At 38.0% G+C, this 17,749-nt stretch overlaps 1 protein-coding gene across 13 annotated transcripts in view; it reads right to left on the bottom strand.

The window, feature by feature from the left end:
* Window positions 1-17,749, bottom strand: part of UBR5 (ubiquitin protein ligase E3 component n-recognin 5) — a 149,805-nt gene that overhangs the window by 17,435 nt on the left and 114,621 nt on the right. For 9 of the 13 annotated variants that reach the window (XR_014843537.1, XM_021089031.2, XM_085021954.1 and 6 more), the window contains 14 exons: window positions 16,092-16,215; window positions 15,376-15,487; window positions 14,260-14,391; window positions 13,629-13,886; window positions 12,825-13,093; window positions 12,442-12,653; window positions 8,964-9,194; window positions 8,367-8,440; window positions 6,613-6,785; window positions 6,404-6,517; window positions 5,248-5,468; window positions 3,736-3,856; window positions 3,535-3,633; window positions 627-870 (listed from right to left, as the gene is read on the bottom strand). Coding sequence is in view for 12 of the 13 variants with exons in the window: in XM_021089031.2 (XP_020944690.1) it covers window positions 627-870; window positions 3,535-3,633; window positions 3,736-3,856; window positions 5,248-5,468; window positions 6,404-6,517; window positions 6,613-6,785; window positions 8,367-8,440; window positions 8,964-9,194; window positions 12,442-12,653; window positions 12,825-13,093; window positions 13,629-13,886; window positions 14,260-14,391; window positions 15,376-15,487; window positions 16,092-16,215 (2,384 nt within the window). In the remaining variant the exon portion in view is untranslated. Of the gene's footprint in view, window positions 1-626; window positions 871-3,528; window positions 3,634-3,735; window positions 3,857-5,247; window positions 5,469-6,403; window positions 6,518-6,612; window positions 6,786-8,366; window positions 8,441-8,963; window positions 9,195-12,441; window positions 12,654-12,824; window positions 13,094-13,628; window positions 13,887-14,259; window positions 14,392-15,375; window positions 15,488-16,091; window positions 16,216-17,749 lie in introns of all 13 variants that reach the window. The other 4 variants (XM_021089030.2, XM_021089033.2, XM_021089036.2 and 1 more) reach the window with 2 other exon arrangements.

The raw sequence follows: 17,749 nt of genomic DNA, 5'->3' as shown, positions 1-17,749 counted from the left end.
GTTAATATAGGAAACCTTATTACGAAAAAACAAAGTCTTGCTAAATTAAACAGTGAGGTTAGTGACACAGCCAATTTAATTTGGTTACAAGCTCCATCTCACTGGGGACTAAGGACAACTCTGCAAATCATACTTTGAAAAGCACTGCTCTGAATAATATTTTCTTCTCAGTATCTGTACTAATTAAATACATAGATTGGAGAAATCCTGCAGCCTACTCTTTGAATTTTTATAATACCATAGGTCGTAAACCTCCCATTTCCCAAACATTATAATTGAGATACAAAATTCAACAGTATAATCACAAAATTAATGTGGCAGCAAAGAGGAAACTGCTAAATTGTCGAATAGAACAGGTTTTTTTGGTTGTTTTTTCTTTTGGCCATGCCTGAGGCATGCAGAAGTTCCCAGGCCAGGGATCAAACCCGTGCCATAGCAGTGACGATGCTGGATCGTTAACCCACTGAGCAGGGAACTCCTAGAGTAGTTTAAACAACATGAAATTATTAATCTAGAATAAAACAGTATAAAAATGTAAATATACATTAAAGCTCTCCCACTCTAAACACATTATTTTGATCGAACAGGAAAGATTTTTATGTGCTCGTTGGCTCTATAGCACTTACTTGTATGAGTGCCTTTGTTCGCATTTTGGATACAATCTAGATTTGGCAGTTTTTCATTTGACAAAAAAGCCTGTGCAATGGCTGTATAAAAACTTCGTGCCACACCACTGCCCTCTCCTGGTTCATCCTTAAATGTAACTTTTACTCTGTGTACAGCCATAGGTGTAGTTGCACATCTTCGACCAAAGTGATTGTTAAGTTGCCTCATGGTCTGCTGAATAAGAAGATCTCGATCTCGATCAACCTATTAAAACACACCAAAAAGCAGTAAATTCAGTGTTGGAAACCACTTTGAAATTTTTCTACGTAAAATCTGAAAATCTAATTTTAGCCTTTCCTTGAGAGTTGAAGTAGCTGTGAAGTATTTGGCTTCTCAAAAGCTTACGTAGTTCAAATAATACTCTAAATCATACAAGAATATCTTACATTAAATCAGGATAATGAAATTTAGCTCAATTCTAACATTTTCTTAAAAGGTCTACTAGAAAACAGCAGTTTATCTGGTTGGGGAATATAGCAGGATAAATTGCAAGTAGATCAAAATGTAAATGTTAAAAAAAAAAAAGTAAATCCTAGAAGAAATCATAGGATATTCCTTTGGTGACAATACTATAACAAAGTAAAAGAAAAATGACAGATTGGGGAAAATGCTTTCACCTTCTATCACTGACAAAAATTGTACTGAATAGTATAAATTCATGAATATCATCTTGACTATTCTAAAAAAACTGAGGAAAAAAAACAATTCAATAGGGACAATGGGCAAGAAATACCAACAAACAGTTTCCAGGAAAAAAAAAAAAAAAAAGCCGTAATATATGAAACAGTGCTTTTTAACTTTGCTCATAGTAAAAGAAATCCAAATTAAAATTACACAGAGATGCCATTTTTTTTCCTATCAGATTGGCAAAAATCTAAAAAAATGTAACAATAAACTGCTGGCAAGACTTTGGAGAATTAGGCCTTCTCGGGTTGATGTTGAAAGTGCGAAAACATACAAACATTACGTAGAAGAATTTGCCATTATTTGGCAAAATTAATATACACATGCCCTTAAACCCTTGTCTAGGACTCTATCTTGAGGACATACTAACCAAAGAGAGAAACACACAAGATGCTAATCATCACACCACTATTTGTAACAGTGAAAGACTGGAAACAAGTCCAAATGTCTATCATTAGGAAACTGGTTGAAAAAAAGTGATACAACCATAAAATCAGTACTAGCACTAGGTGGTCAGAAAGAGAAGGCGGAACACCTTCTCTCTGGGGTATACTATTAACTGTAAAAAGCAAGGGGGAGAACAGGTCAGAGCATGCTTGGGGTGGGGAGTTGGAGAGAGGGATGAGTAACGAATACACATGTGTTTTTTTTTTTTTGAAAGGGGGGTGGGAAATAAGCTAAAACAAAACATCTTGAAAGGGATAATAGGAGCACACAGTAAAAGAGACAGAATGGAAACTAGATTTCTGAATACACCCTTCTTCTATAGAGAGAGAGTACAACTGTAGATATGTTACATTGATTATGAACTAACAAAATCAAAAAGAGGAGAGAAGTTCCCATTGCGGCTCAGCGGGTTAAGAACCCAATGTTGTCTTGGTGAGGACATGGGCTCAATTCTTGGCCTCTCTCAGTGGGCTAAGGATTTGGCATAGCCACAAGCTGTGCCATATGCTGCAGATATGGCTTGGATCTAGTGTGGCTGTGGCTGTGGCTGTGGCACAGGCCTGCAGCTGCAGCTCCGATTTGACCCCTAGGCCTGGGAACTTCCATAAGCTTCAGGTACAAATGAAAAAAAAAGGGGGGGGAGGAGAGAACAATCCCTAAAAAATGGAAGCAAAATGAAACAAAAGGCCCTAATTGTGTGGAGATGAGAGGGGAGGCAGCAAAATCACACTAAGGAATTTTTCCAGTAACTTTAAAATACTGTAATTTGGAGTTCCCGTCTAGCCTTGAGGTTAAGGATCTGGCATTGTCACTATTGTGGCACAGGTTTGATCCCTGGCCAGAGAATTTCCAGATGCTGAGGGTATAGCCAAAAGAAACATTAAGAAGAATAAACAAGAAAACAATATAATTTGCCTTTACATCCCCAAAGGGATATGCTCTAAAAACAAAAACAGCAAATAAATTTTAATCTATTTTTAGTAACTGTTTTGATGGTGGTAGTTGATGTTGTGATTCTAAGACTGTTGTATAAGTGCTGTAGGATAAAGGCAAATGAGTACCTTAGTGTTGCTGGGAAGCTAGATATTAGTCTATTCAGAAGAAAGGAAGTAAAGAATAAAAGGTGAAAATAAAACAATGCTGTGGTCCTAAATCTTGACTTTGAACTGGGAATATCAGTATGAACTCGATACAATTTTTTTCATTTTTTGAAGGAGCATTTCCTAGTTCTACCCACTAAAACTCCTAGAAACAATGCTAACTTGATAGGCAGTGAGCAACCTAGAACCCAGATTATGATCTCAAAATAAAATTTCCTGCTAAAAGGAACCATCTCCTGAAGCATATTTAGCTCTCTGATAGAAAATAAGACAAAATGGAACATACCAAAAAGTAAGGAAGTTATTTAACAAAGATTACTGGAGTCGTGTCAAAAGGACTCACGAACCAAAAAAGACCCAGGACTTCCATTAGGCAAAGAAAAGATAATCTGAGCATCAATGGATGAAGCACATCAAAAAAGTTTAAATCCATGTGTTGATGACATAGCAAACCAACTACCAGACATCAAACCAACTACCAGACAGTCAACTATTCTAAATGTGGTGATTATCATTTGTTTTCTTTAAATTTTTAATTACATAGACTATATCCCTAAGCAAGATTATTTTTTTATTTTTAAACTTTATATAAATGGCATATTATATGTAGAGTATGACAAAATCTAAATACCTTTACCTCAAGTGATAAATCTCTTGACTGTTGATTTCTTAGTTTTTCCATTTCTCTACGGAATTTTGATTCTTTTACTTCGAAACCACCCAATTCAGTTAGGATCTTAAAAAACAAACAAACAAAAACCCAAATGCATGACAAAATCATTCTCTGAAATATGTTCTTATCAGGCAGAACAGAATGTGAAGTGCTCGAAATACATACTGATCCAGGTTCTGCTCCAACATCTTCCATGAATACCCTGCCGAATAGTTCTAAAGAAAGGCGCCAACGTCCTAGCAGCATATCGTGGGAAATGACCATTCCCATGAAGCTACACTGTGGCCTGTAAGAAGTTTAAAGGGAGAAGGGGAACAATTTAGCTAACTCTAGAAATTTCCTGGGTTTTGTCAAAAACAGTCATTTACTTGGTCCTTTAATATTCTGAGATCTTAAGTAATTCAAAACCACACTCTTTACTAGAGAACTTTTCTATAGCTAGTCATTCTTTGAAGAACTCATTTTTACTCTCTTGTTCCTTCTGTCCTTTATGTAATAAGGATACATCTCCAGGTTGCCTCCTATCTTCATCTTTAATTTCACCTCCTTAAAGTCCAGGGTTCGTCTCCACCAGGTGATTCCCAGATCTCTCTTTAGTTCAAACTTTCATAATGGACAAGAATTTCACTGTGTGAAATGCACCCAATTTCAATCATACTCTACTCAAACGCAATACGGTGAAACTGAGTATGGCCTCTTCACTATAACGACGCTGCCTGCTGATGTCTTTCAGTAGTACCACCTATTTTCCTATTGCATGGACTTGAAAGTTTTTAATTTATTCTTCCTTTGGCTCCTCTAAAGTGATCAAGTCCTTTATGGTTTTCTTTCATCCTCGAAGGCAACATTCTACTTCAGCCTCCTTTTTAAAACTTTTTTAAAGCACCAGCCAGAACGAATAACAGCTTGTCTCTCTACCTCTAATTCTTCTTTCCTTCAATCCATCTGCTTCTACACATTCTAACCGTCTCGGCACCATATTGTCTCTAGGAAGCTTGGACCATCCTAGTCCACAATTTTTCCTTATCTTTTATGGGTGTCACACTGTGTACATAAGGTGCATATAGTTTCCTAAACTAACTTAATTGCAAAAAAAAAAAAAAATTATCTGACATTACACAACCAAAATGGATAGAGCATAAGGCAGATACTCATCAAATCATTAGGTGATTAGCCATACTGAACCACAGTATGTACTGGTAAATTTTGAGGGGAAAGCCAAGAACCTACTTCTTGTAAGAGACTTACTAAATGTGAAACTGGCAAAGGAGTGAGACCTAGCAAGTGTGAAAGTCACAAATCTAGAAAGTTCTTTTTTTCACATGCTCGTTTCCCATAGCTAAGCTCTTGCCAACAAGTATACAACCGGCAATGTGACATGGATATATACCTTAACTCAGTACTGAACACTAAAAAAGAGTCAGAAAAATGAAACGAGAAGAAAAATCAGAATGCCAATCAATGCCAAAATACCAAAAAGCCAAAAATCCAGAGAAGACTCTAATTTAATATTAAAATATCCAATTATAAACTAGGGGGGAAAAGTACCTTTTCACCCTATTATTTATCTACAAATGCAATACAAAGAAAATTATAAATTTTCTAAATAAAAATTCTTACAAAAATCTTAACAGCATAAATAATGGAATTGAAACACTATCTTCATTTAGCAAATACCTGAAAGACGTAAGAGGTGGCCCTTCACTTTCAGTCAGTCCTATTTCTGCTAGTAAACTGCTTTTCAATTGTGCAGCAAGATCATGAGCAGATGGCCCTGGTTTTGAACTCTCAGCTTCTTCTGGCACCACATTCTGTTCTTCCCCTTCCTTTTTTTGCCGATTTTGCATGTTCATTACATTTTTCAAATTGGCAGCGTAAGACATTTTAGTTGGAAGGACCTGTGAATTTTTACATTTAAATGTTAGATATTAAAAACTGACTAGATTTCCTTTTCAACTCACTAGAACTCCACAGAAATCACATGGGTGTTAAATAATTCCTTTCTGGTGCTTCAAATACAAAGGTGAAACCTATTTCTTTTCTATCCCTTGGCTGAGCACAAATTTCAGTGCATTTACCACAGCAGCCTCAGAGAACATTTAAAGGTATCTTTATAATATCTGTAGTGTATTTTTATAATATATTTAAGTGTCTTCCCCTTTATCACTTAGATAATAAAAAAATTCTATTCAACTACATGTCTTCTATATGCCTGTTCTTAAACGTGTTACTATGTCTTCATTGGAAAATCAGCATGTATAATTTTAGACTATCAAATCAGACTTTTATCTAAAACTAGATCTGTCACTTAACTAGCTGTATAACAACAGACAGTCCCACATGAAATTTACGTAATTTCTCCAAGCCTTACTCATAAAATCAGGATAATAATGTCTTCACCCAACGTGGTTATAAAAATTTATTGAGACAGTGCCCAGGAGATAGAATTATTCAACAAATGTTAGGTATCATTATTAATATTACTTTACTTATTCATATGCTAGATTTAAATAGAAAAGTTACACACCAATATATGTTCATACATACAAAAATTAAAATTTTCAGCAGCATTACAACAATCAACTCTGAAACAGGCAAAGCACATAATAAAACTGCCACCATACAGGTGAAATAACCTGACATACAGCATGTTAGTTCCAAAGCAGGCCTAACAACACTACTGGAATTCCTTTAATTATGTCCCAAGGCAAGAATTTCAGATACTTCTTTTGTCTGAGTAAATACAATATTCTGAATTAATGAATTTCCAAAAATTTGGATGCTAAGTGTTCAACTCAAAAACATCATATTGCAAAGATTTTGACTACCTTACCTCAAGGCAGTTTCTATCCACTGTGACCTCCATTAAGCATTTCCCACTACTGGCAGATGAAGAATAAAGTCCCTGACTTGGGCGGCCAAAAAGATCCTCCTTTCTAGCATTTGGCTGGAATTGTAACCAAAAATATTATAGTTACATTGAATACTTAAAAAAAATTAAGTCAATAAAAAGAAACCTTAAGGCTAGTTTATTTAAATCACCTGCAACAGATGTGGCTGATCAGCCAAGGGGATGGCCTCAGCCAGAGGCACCTCAAATGGATTTGGGGGTATACACCCAAGGAACGTCATGGAGTCTGAGCGTCGGAAAAATGGATGGTTTTGGCCAGTTTCTGCAGGAAGAGAGTCATCATCCTTATCATTCAAAGTAGCACCTAAACACAGAGAGATAAAATGTTTTTTTAGAAAAATTAATTATTGGGGAAGGGTAAAAGAATCTTCATCTGCTCAGTCCAGAATTCCTGTCATCTCTTTATAAAATTTAAGTGCCAATCAAACACATGTTAATAGTCCAAATATTTTAAAGTGATAATTCAAAATATTAGCTTAGAATTGTTATAGTGACAAATTTTTATTTATGTGTAGTTTAACATAAGATATTTGCAAAAAAATATCACGCAGTAACAAATACTGTTCCATTTTGCATTGGAAAGACACTATCCATATCCGCCTCTATCTCTGTAGAGATTCAGACCTGACTACAGCTAGTTTTCTGAGCGTAGGTGGGGCCTGGCTCACTGATGACTCCAAAAGGAAGAGATGGTAAGGAGCTAAAATTTGAGCCTTTGCTTACTTCTAAGTTCTGCTAACATTATAAGAAGACAGCAGAGGAGTTTCCGTTGTGGTGCAGTGGTTAACGAATCTGACTAGGAACCATGAGGTTGCAGGTTCGATCCCTGGCCTTGCTCAGTGGGTTAAGGACCCGGTGTTGCCGTGAGCTGTGGTGTAGGTCGCAGAAGTGGCTCAGACCCCACGTTGCTACGGCTCTGGCGGCTATAGCTTCCATTAGACTCCTAGCCTGGGAACCTCCATGTGCCGTGAGCAGCCCTAGAAAAGGCAAAAAGACAAAAAAAAAAAAAGAAGAAGATAAACAGAGAAATATCTGGACAGCTCATGCATCCCAAAAGGAAATCAGCACACCAACACCAACTCCCGTGAGTGGAACAAAACCTTTAGCAGTGCTTGCTTATAGTATGCCATGAAAATAGTGATAAGCTATGGCTGGATTCTCAAAAAGATAGCTGTTAGGTAAGCTGTCCTTCCCAGGGCTGAATAAAAATACTAGCCGATAATAAGAAATAAGTAAGTGGACTATTTGATCCCAATATAAAAACATTTTCATTCTACCTGAAATAACACTTGAAAACTATAAAAGAGTGTAAAAGACCCCAGAATTTCTTGAGTTTAGAATATTTTCTCTTCCTGTGAAATCAGATTGTCATGATCATTATACAACTACAGATGTGATAAATTCGAGTAATAAAAAAATTAAAAAAAAAGAATATTTTTCTCTTTCCTTATTGCATTAATTGTTGCATTTTGATAAAATTTGGGAGCTATCAATGGTATTTTCCATTTCCTGGACTCAATCTATTTTGCATCAGTATTATCAAAGGTTCTGCTAAGACTTTATTTAAATGTATGCATTACCTACACACTCCAAGACTAAAGGTCAATATAAAACTAAGAGAAATGCAAAGGAGAGATATGAAATCAAAATAGAAAAAATATCAATTGTTGAAAAGTTCCTAATATTTTTAACTTCATCCTTATTTATGAAGTAATTAATGCAAGGATATATAAGGAAAAATGGACAGAAAATGCAAGAAACGGGACATAGAGAAGAAAAGAGAAATTCCCACCCAGACAGAAAATAATGAAGTTAAAAAGCTTGAAGGGGAAATACTGAGGCAGCCATTTCTTGAAGTAGATTAGCAGATTTTCTGTACACTAACTTTGATTGGTGTCATCATCATTTTCATGTTCTGAATCTTCATTATCAATACCCAGTTCCAAGAGTTCTCGTGTCCTTTAAAAAGACAAGTGAGTCATTTTACATGAAGTATTCGTGCTGTATGAACAGGAGCAAAGGCGATAAGAACTATATAAGCAAAAAATACTGAAAAGGTGAGTTTAGTATCTAACCAATTTCAAGCACTGTGCTGTGATAAACTTCAGATTCTGGGAATGGCAGATGTTTGGCCAAATGTACTACACTGACTAAACAGGCTCAATAAAGGTAAAAGGCTCATCATACCATCAAACAGTGCGTGCTTACACAAACTCTAATCAAAAACATGATAAACAAGCAGGACAAACTCCTATTTCAAAAGCAGAAAGCTTAACTGGATTCTTAGGTTTCATATTTTAGGTGAGGAGTAGCTATGGAGAAAGGCGGAACAGGCTCGAGCCCATCTTTCCACATGAAATATTCCTGTGCTATTTATTTCTCTTTTGCAATGTTCTCCTTATTCCAAAAATCCGATGATGTACTAATGGAGACCACACCAAACAGCTATTTCTCATATCAAACTCACGGCAAGTATGGATACCTTTTGCGTTCCAGCTGAGGTGTATCCAATGTTGTCTGCTGATTCATTGCTTTAATCCAATATATAAGGGCTTGAAAAACATATGCCACATGCTTCAATGAGCAAACATCCAAAACTGGAAGAACATCAGAATGCTCATCGTTATGGGACCGCATCAATGACAGAGCATAATTTAGGAAGTCCCCTCGAGCTGACATCATTCCTTGACGGGCACTAAGCAACGTGGCACGTCTATAGGAATAAAAAGAAAAATATCTATAAAAAGAATGTAAGTGTGAAATTTACCACTATTATAAATAGGCAAAATTAGGAACCGAGAATACCCATAAATAAAAAACCATCAAGCCTAGGCTCTGCTTTAGAAATATAACCGCTGGGAGTTCCCGTCGTGGTACAGTGGTTAATGAATCCGACTAGGAACCATGAGGTTGCAGGTTCGATCCCTGGCCTTGCTCAGTGGGTTAAGGATCTGGCGTTGCTGTCAGCTGTGTCGTAGGTCACAGATGCAGCTTGGATCTGGTGTTGCTATGGCTATGGTATAGGCCGGCGGCTACAGCTCCGATTCAACCCCTAGCCTGGGAACCTCCATATGCCTCAAGTGTGGCCCTAGAAAAGACCAAAAAAAAAAAAAAAAAAAAAAAAAAAGAAATATAACCATTGTGTTTTATTACAGTACTGTACATTTATAAAGGAAAGGAATCCCAGTGTCCCTTGGAATGGCAGAAGGTACTCCTTCCCTAAAACAATGGTTCTCAAACTTCAGTGTCCATCGAAGTCACCTGGAGGGCTTGTTAAAACAGGTTAGTTGGCCCCACCCCTATAGTTTCAGTAAAAATAGGGTAGGGCCCAAAATTTATATTTCTAACGGGCTCTTAGGTCATCGTGATGCTGCTTTCTGAGAATCACGCTTTCCACTTCCTAAAATGACACCAAAAGCACAAGCAACAAAAGAAAACAAAGAGGGCACTGGGCTTTACTCAAAACACGTATGTTCCTCAAAGAACACTTTCAAGAAAGTGAAAAGACAACCCACAGAATGGGACATAATCTCCGCAAATCATGAATCCGATAAGGAACTTGTATCCAGAATATATAACGAATTCCTACAATTCCATAATAAAAACAAAAGCCAATTAAAAATGGACAAAGCATCTAAACAGATGTTTCTCCAAAGAAGATATGCAAATGGCCAATAAGCACATGCAAAGATGCTCAACATCATCAGCCACTAGAGAAACGTAAATCAAAACCACTTCATACCCAAGAGGATGGCCATAACCCAAAAGACAGATAAGCGAAAGCTTCATTCAGCAAGGAGGTGGACAAGGTGGAACCCTTATACACCACTACTGGGAATGTAAACTGGTGCACCCGCTCTGGAAAAGAGTCTGGCAGTCCCTCCAAAGGTTAAAGAGAGTTACCATATGATCTAGCAATTCCACAACTAGCTACATACCCAAGATAATCAAAAATACATGTCTATACAAAAAATGTTCATAGCAGCATTATTCATAATAACCAAAAGGTTATTACTGTAGCCAAAACAAATACCCATCAACTTATGGATGGAAAAACAAAACGAGGCATGGAATATTGCTAGTCCTGATGTATGCTAAACACGGATGAACCTTAAAACTACTTTGCTAAGTAAAGAAACCAGGCAAAAAACACCATATACTGTATGATTCCATCGATATGAAACATCCAGAATAGGCAAATCTATAGAGAGAGAGAGAGTAAATCAGTGGTTGCTTAAGAATTAGAAAGTGGGGAGTTCCCGTCGTGGCGCAGTGGTTAACGAATCCGACTAGGAACCATGAGGTTGCGGGTTCGATCCCTGCCCTTGCTCAGTGGGTCAAGGTTCCGGCGTTGCCGTGAGCTGTGGTGTAGGTCACAGACGCGGCTCGGATCCTGCGTTGCTGTGGCTCTGGCGTAGGCTGGCAGCTACAGCTCCGATTCAACCTCTAGCCCGGGAACCTCCATATGCCGCAGGAGCGGCCCAAGAAATGGCAAAAAGACAAAAAAAAAAAAAAAAAAAGAATTAGAAAGTGGGAGGGAAATGGGAGGTAACTGCTAATAGGTATGAAGTTTCTTATGGAAAAGAATAAAATATTCCAATATTAACTATGATGATGGTTTCACAGCTGTGAATATACTAAAAACTATGAAACTGTACACTTTACTTTTTTTCTGGCTACACCTGTGGTATACAGAAATTCTCAGAGCAGGGATCAAAGCCACGCCACAGCAGTGACAACAAGCTGCTACAATGACAACGCCGAATCCTTAACCACTAGGCCACCAGGCAACTCCTGAAACTGTACAGTTTAAATGGGTGAATGTATGACATATGAACTACATCTCATTAAGCTATTATATTAGAGTGAGAGCAAGAGAGAAAAGGGAACCACATCACCAATAAAAATCTTTTATCAGAAATCTGTGTTGTCTGGGTTAGTAACCAGCCTGATGAGGACAGGGCTGTGCCTACTGGTGGAGCAGCTTCCTAGGACAGAAAGCTGCTGCCTCTCAATCTTTATCTCTAATCCTGGTCTCTCTGGCAAACACTCAATTTTGCATACTACAATTCCCACCAAATTCTCTCCCAGTTCTCAACATGTTCAATAGCAAATATGTCCATTTCCATTCTGTTAGATTTTTCTCTTAATTTTCTTATTAGTTATTCAGAATCGAAGTCTAAATGTAAATTCTGAGTCCTCCTGCTCCTTCTCCCAACAAGGCCCTAAATACTGTTTACATGACTTCAACATTAGTAACTGTTACTTCTCTTGTAGACTCAACCACAGTCTTGATAAATTTCCTAAGCAGTCTCCTAGATCCCTGTCTTTACTCCATTTACCGTCCACCCAAAGCAGCAAGGTTGCTTAGCTTGAGCCGCAGCTAGAACCAAATCCAGGACTGAGACTTCAGGTATAGGACACTTTCACTATATAGCACTGCCACCAGTGTTCAATGTTTCAGCTAATTTCTAGACCTAAAAATGGTCATTTATAAGTGAACAGAAAGAACACAACAAATACATAGAGAAACATACTTTCATTATGATTCAACAGGCTGGGGTAGGTAGAAAAAGAAATTTGATTTGATAAACCAAGGAGTAGCTTCAGTAATTACACAGGCTTTCCCCTAACAAACTGTCAAGGATATTCATAGTCAATATATTTCCTTGAATATATGCCTTTCAAGCAGGGCGACTCTGGGGGGTGACACAAGTCTATAGACCACCTACTTCAAAAATGAAGTGTTTAGTATCGGATTCCCAAAACATTTTAAAAGATAACTTGGACTCTAACTTATTTTGCTTCAACTACATAACAATTTAAAAGAAAGCAATGCAAGGCACATATGTCCTCCTTTACAATAGTGAGGTCTTATGTAACAGCAATCAAAAAGCTGTAAATTTCTAGGCCATAAGGGTTCCGTTTAAACATACAAGCATGTGCAAAGAACTTAATACCGTCTGCCTTCGAGGGTTCGTAAACTAGCCTCTTCTCGGGCAGTCATCCTTTCCCTTCGAGCTGAATTCTGAGAAGCATGGAGAGGATGGTTTGGGTGTCCCGGATCACCAGCAGATGCTAATGCTGAACCGTAACGCAACTGAGCTTCAGTAGAATCCATAATACTGACCATCCAGTTCCAGGTGGGAATAAGCTTTTCTTCTACATAGTTCTACAAAGACCAAACTAAAACAGTTAAAACTATCCAGATAAAGTTAAATTCGATAGAGTAGTACGATATAAACATTTAAGTACTCATAACATTAATTCTCAGTATACTGGAATTCTTGTAACAGACAGCAAAAAATACGTCTGAATGAGTAACTTTCCAATGGCTTCATACCTGTAAGTTCACGGCATCCTGGTAGGTCAATTTCACAGCTGCTGGGATCTGAGAGTATACTAGGTGATTATACTTAGGAATAAGGCCCATCAAGTCCGAGATCTGTCTGATGACGATGCTATAAGCCCTGGCTAAACTGCTTGCAGACGTTAAGTAGCTGCTGGCATTGCTAGCTTCCAAAGCAGCTGCTGCAGCTGCGGCACTCGTGCTGATGGTACCACTCCGACGTAAGTTTGAAGGATCGATATAAATCAAACCTGCTGAACTTGCTATATAAAGGAAAGAAGGACAGCCATAATGAGCTAATGTTACGTGCTAATTGTGTTTCTCTAACACAGTATGTATTTAAATGAACAGAAACATCAATTACATTAGCAAATATGGCAAATGAGCATTTTCTTAAACCATGCTAATTTAGGGAGGGGAATGATGAAGGGGATAAGAATTGCTGTAACGTTCTCAACCAGGGGCAATTTTGCCACTGCTCTCCCACGGGGGAACACTGACAATGTCTGCAGACGCTTTTTGGTTGTTACAAAAACGTGGGAGGTGCTATTGATATCCAGCAGGTCAAAGTCAAGGATGCTGCTGAACAACCTACAATGCATCATCGCAAGTAATTTACTCAGCCCAAGGTAGCAATGGTGCAGAGAATGAGAAACCCTGCTGTAAGCATATGTAAATAATTTTTGTATTTGAACTCAGCAAAACAACTATCACGAAACTACTTTGTTCTCTACAGGAACATGCATTATTTTAAAACCTATTTAAGCACTCTTAGAAATACCAAGTTTTCAGACTTGCCTGCAGGCGTGGATGTGCTGGAAGGGGCTGTGCTAGCTGCCCGCTGATGCTGGGTGTTTCGGACAGCCCACTGCATGGAACGGGGGGCCTGGGCGGCACCGTTGGCATGGGAGCTATTGGTGGTTCGCTCTAGTGGCTCATCAAGCATAAAAGTCTCTTGTTCTATGTCGTCACTCTGACTACTGCTGCTATCGGAATCACTTGAGTCATTTGATTGCGAATCGTCTTCGGAAAAGAAGGCAGGAACACTGCTCGCACCTAAATTTTTTTTATTTTTAAAACCAAAACTGTTGTGAATTTGACATTTAAAATTACAGTGTACCCCCTCATTCAGGAAAATACACGTATTAAATAGAATGGCAAGACTGCATCCAAGAGTCCACAAAACCCGTCATTAAAATAGTTGAACTAGAACTGTTTTGAATGAAACTTAAAAATATTATTATTTAAAAACCAGAAAAGCAAAAGAGAAAGAATCATTGAAATAATATTAACCTTCACTAATATCAACAAAGGGATGAAGTTATTAAAAGGGTTAGCCACCCTCGTGCATATCATACTGAGCACAGTCTAACCAATTCTACACCATAGCCTCAGTGTAAGCACGAAAGTTGCTAGGATAAGGACCTACCTGCTTCTGAGCCGGCAGTTGCTGCAGTGACAACACTTCTACGCCCACTAGCATTATCTTGATTGCTATGGTTACTTTCACTGTCACTTTCTGTTTCAGCTGCTGCTAACAAGTCCAGCTCCATGTCACTCCCTAGCAAATATAGTTAAATAATAAGGAAAAAAATGGTACAACTCATTGCGGATCAAGACAGGGTTTGATAAGCCAGAATATTATAAGGTTGGGAACTAGTGGCTCGGTGAGGGGATGGCGGGGGGTATCCAAGAGAAGTGATAAGTACCTGAGTAGCAGAAGAATAATGATTACGTAAACTATGGTACTCAGTGGACACAGATTCAAAGTCTGGCTTGTACAGCCTTATGCAATGTTAGGCAAGGGGACTTCAGCCAGTGGGCGGAGCTCTGGGTTAGGCCCGCCCCTCCATTTTCATTTGTTTTACATACTGGGATTCCAAGAGCAGAAGGGGGTTTAAAATATGTATCCTTTGTATTTCACAGTATACACACGTCAAAACAGATAAAATTATAAATTTTCCCAACATGTGTAGTTTATTCCATACATGTTGGTATGTCAATTCCACCTCCATAAAACTGATCCCGAAAAGTCTGTCCTACGGCTACTAGTAAGAATGGTTATGATGACTGCATAGCAAAAAGGCCAAAATGATAATCGTAACAGAATTTATACACCCTGTATCTAGGAGATGTGAGTGGGAATGGGGGCAATACAGGGAGGACTGAAAGTAATGACACAATGTGTTAGCATGTGGGTGGGATTGTGGGTCATAAGTTTTCCTTTTCTCTAATCTTCAAATACTATGTGGTTATGATTATTTTAGTTTCTGAAAGCCTTTTAAGAAAATAGAAAGTGTAAACCAAAAGGCAAAGGGAAAATGGGATAAATTATTTTGTACATGTAAATATATAAAAGCAAATAGATTTACATGCACGTATGTATACAGCTACCTTCTAAAATTCCGACAGATACTACAGAATCCCCTGGCAGAAAATACATTGAACATTTCATTATACATCAACTACAGCTCTTCTCTGTACTAAGACTTCTTAAGGGTACCTGACCTCTCATACTGAGGAATTTCTCAAATAACCTGCATACCGTCTTCATCATGCTCATCGTGCTGTCCCTCTGCCTCCGCATTTTCTTCCCCGTGTTCTTCCTGTTCGTCATGATGATCCTCTTCGCCAGCCACACCCTCCACCACCTCAACCTAAATCCAGATCTTATTTGTAGACAATCAAAGTACATAATAAACCCACATCTCTACCAGTAGTCCTCCAGAGCATTTAGTAAACTAAAATTCAAAGATGCCTAACTACAGGCAATTTGTAAGCAGTTCTGAAAATTTTCATTTGCTGGCGACAATCTGCTCTCAAATATTATGGTAGCATGTCCCAGTTTATGATTACGGTCCATACACAGAACCTTAAAATTAAAAGTACAACTGTGTGGGGGAGGGTATGCGTTTTTAAACTTTTGCAATTACAAAATTTACATAATAAACATGCAGATTCCTCTCCACCATCAAATACTTTGCACAAAAGTACTAAAATCTTTTACCACTGAGAATAGCTTTTCTGTGAACCCTCAAGTAGAACAAGTTTACCTTTCTAACTTATTATCCAATAAATCAAGGATTATTAAAAAATTTAAAGATGCATAATCACATATAAGAACATATAATAAAAGTCTAAAAGGTGGAAGCATAAACACGTAGCAGCCGTAAGCTCCTCGTAATAACACTTCTAGTGACTACTCTCCCCTTCCTTCCCAAATAAAAGCCTCATCTACCACAATCAAAACAATGAAACCACCTCTTCCACATCTGCTGAAACAATATCATCCTGTTCTTCATCTCTGCCCCGAACAGGCTGTGACTGGCTGATGCGCCTCTGCTGTGGATTCCGGATGATGTAGGACGACTGAGACGGGCTGGAGCTGTAAGGAATCAGGTCATGAGCATCCTGCTGCCACACACAGCTAGACCTTGACGCTTCCCAGTGTTACTCAGTGTGATTCACTGGCTAGGATGCTATTTTGAAACTTCTTGCAAACCGGCAATAATTAATCTACGGTCTATCCGAAAATATGAATCCCAGAGAAATTATTTGACCACAGAGATTTTTTAACTGATAAAACTCAGAATTATTTTTACTCTTTAGGAAGTCACTTCCGATTTGCGTTAGTGCACATACTTTTCTGAGTCCTTTCCACTACAATATTTCTTCAGGGAAGATTTTTTTCTTTTCTATTGCATTTAACACCAGTAGTCTTCAACTTTTGAAGGCTCCAAGAGCAGCATTTATCCACTAATGAGAAAGTGTGCTTCCTACCTTTAACAGACCTGACTACCATGACCTACTTTGCACCGGCTTATTAACCACTGACTTGCTGATGGGTGTGGGGAAGAAAAGAAGTTCAAAAGTATGATTTTAAAATAGAATCGTAACAAAAGATGGGGTGCCTAAATTGTTGTACTCCCCTAAAAATTGGACTCGGGAACAGCCAAGAAAGGACAGATTCCTCCAATATAAAACAAAAGGAAGAACCAGAGAACGCAGTTTAAAATGAAGGTCAGAGATCAGAAGATGGTTGTAAAACAACCCTGTGACCTCTTATTCTTTGTTTACAAATTAAGAAACAGACCAAAAGACGTTAAAGGATCTTTAAGAGTTGACACTGACAGTGTTCTTGCCTCACCTCGGCTGCTCTGAAAAATCAGAATTAAACTAGTTACACGTAAAAAGTCAACTTAGCCACTCTGTTTTCAAATTAATAGAGTATTAGTCTCAACTGCTGTTTAATATTAGAAATGTAAGTAACTGGTAATTTTACAGAGACAGTGAATTACAAAGCATGTTAAGAGGCTAAAAAATATGAAGAGATAATACGTGGTAACTGGTCTTATTTCGGGGACAATTTTATAATGGATAGATATATCAAAGTACTGTGTTGTACAGCTGAAACTAATATGTTAACTACGACTCAACTTTTTAAAAAGGAAAACATGAAAGAGTTCAGGTTATTTCCAAAACTAAGATTTCAATATTAAAATATAGTAGGTCAACATTATGTTAAGCCAAAATTAATGAGTATGTCTTTTTTTTCCTTTTTTTTCTTAGGGCTGCACCCTCAGCATATCCAAGTTCCCAGGCTAGGGGTCAAACTGGAACACAGCTGCTGGCCTACACCACAGCTCCCTGCAACGCTGGATCTCTGACCCACTGAGCGAGGCCAGGGATCAAACCCACATCCTCACTGGATACTAGTCAGATGCGTTTCTCCTGAGCCACGATGGGAACTCCCATTAATGAGTATTTCTTAAAAAACAAAAAATCCTGGAAAAACATCCACAGGAGCACTAGTACACTCTTTAAGAAGTTACTTTAAGAAGTTACATACTTGGTTATTTATGATACTGCCAATACACAAAACATATTATTACTCCCCATTTAGCAATGAGCTTCAGTTT

This window comes from Sus scrofa, chromosome 4 (genome assembly GCF_054392235.1).
Source record: "Sus scrofa isolate SSC_HxYL_T2T_F1_AM1 chromosome 4, Sscrofa_HxYL_maternal_Yorkshire_Landrace_v2.0, whole genome shotgun sequence".
Taxonomy (NCBI): Eukaryota; Metazoa; Chordata; class Mammalia; order Artiodactyla; family Suidae; genus Sus; species Sus scrofa.
The sequence above is the reverse complement of the archived record's forward strand: the minus strand, read 5'-3'. Positions and strand labels throughout refer to the sequence as shown.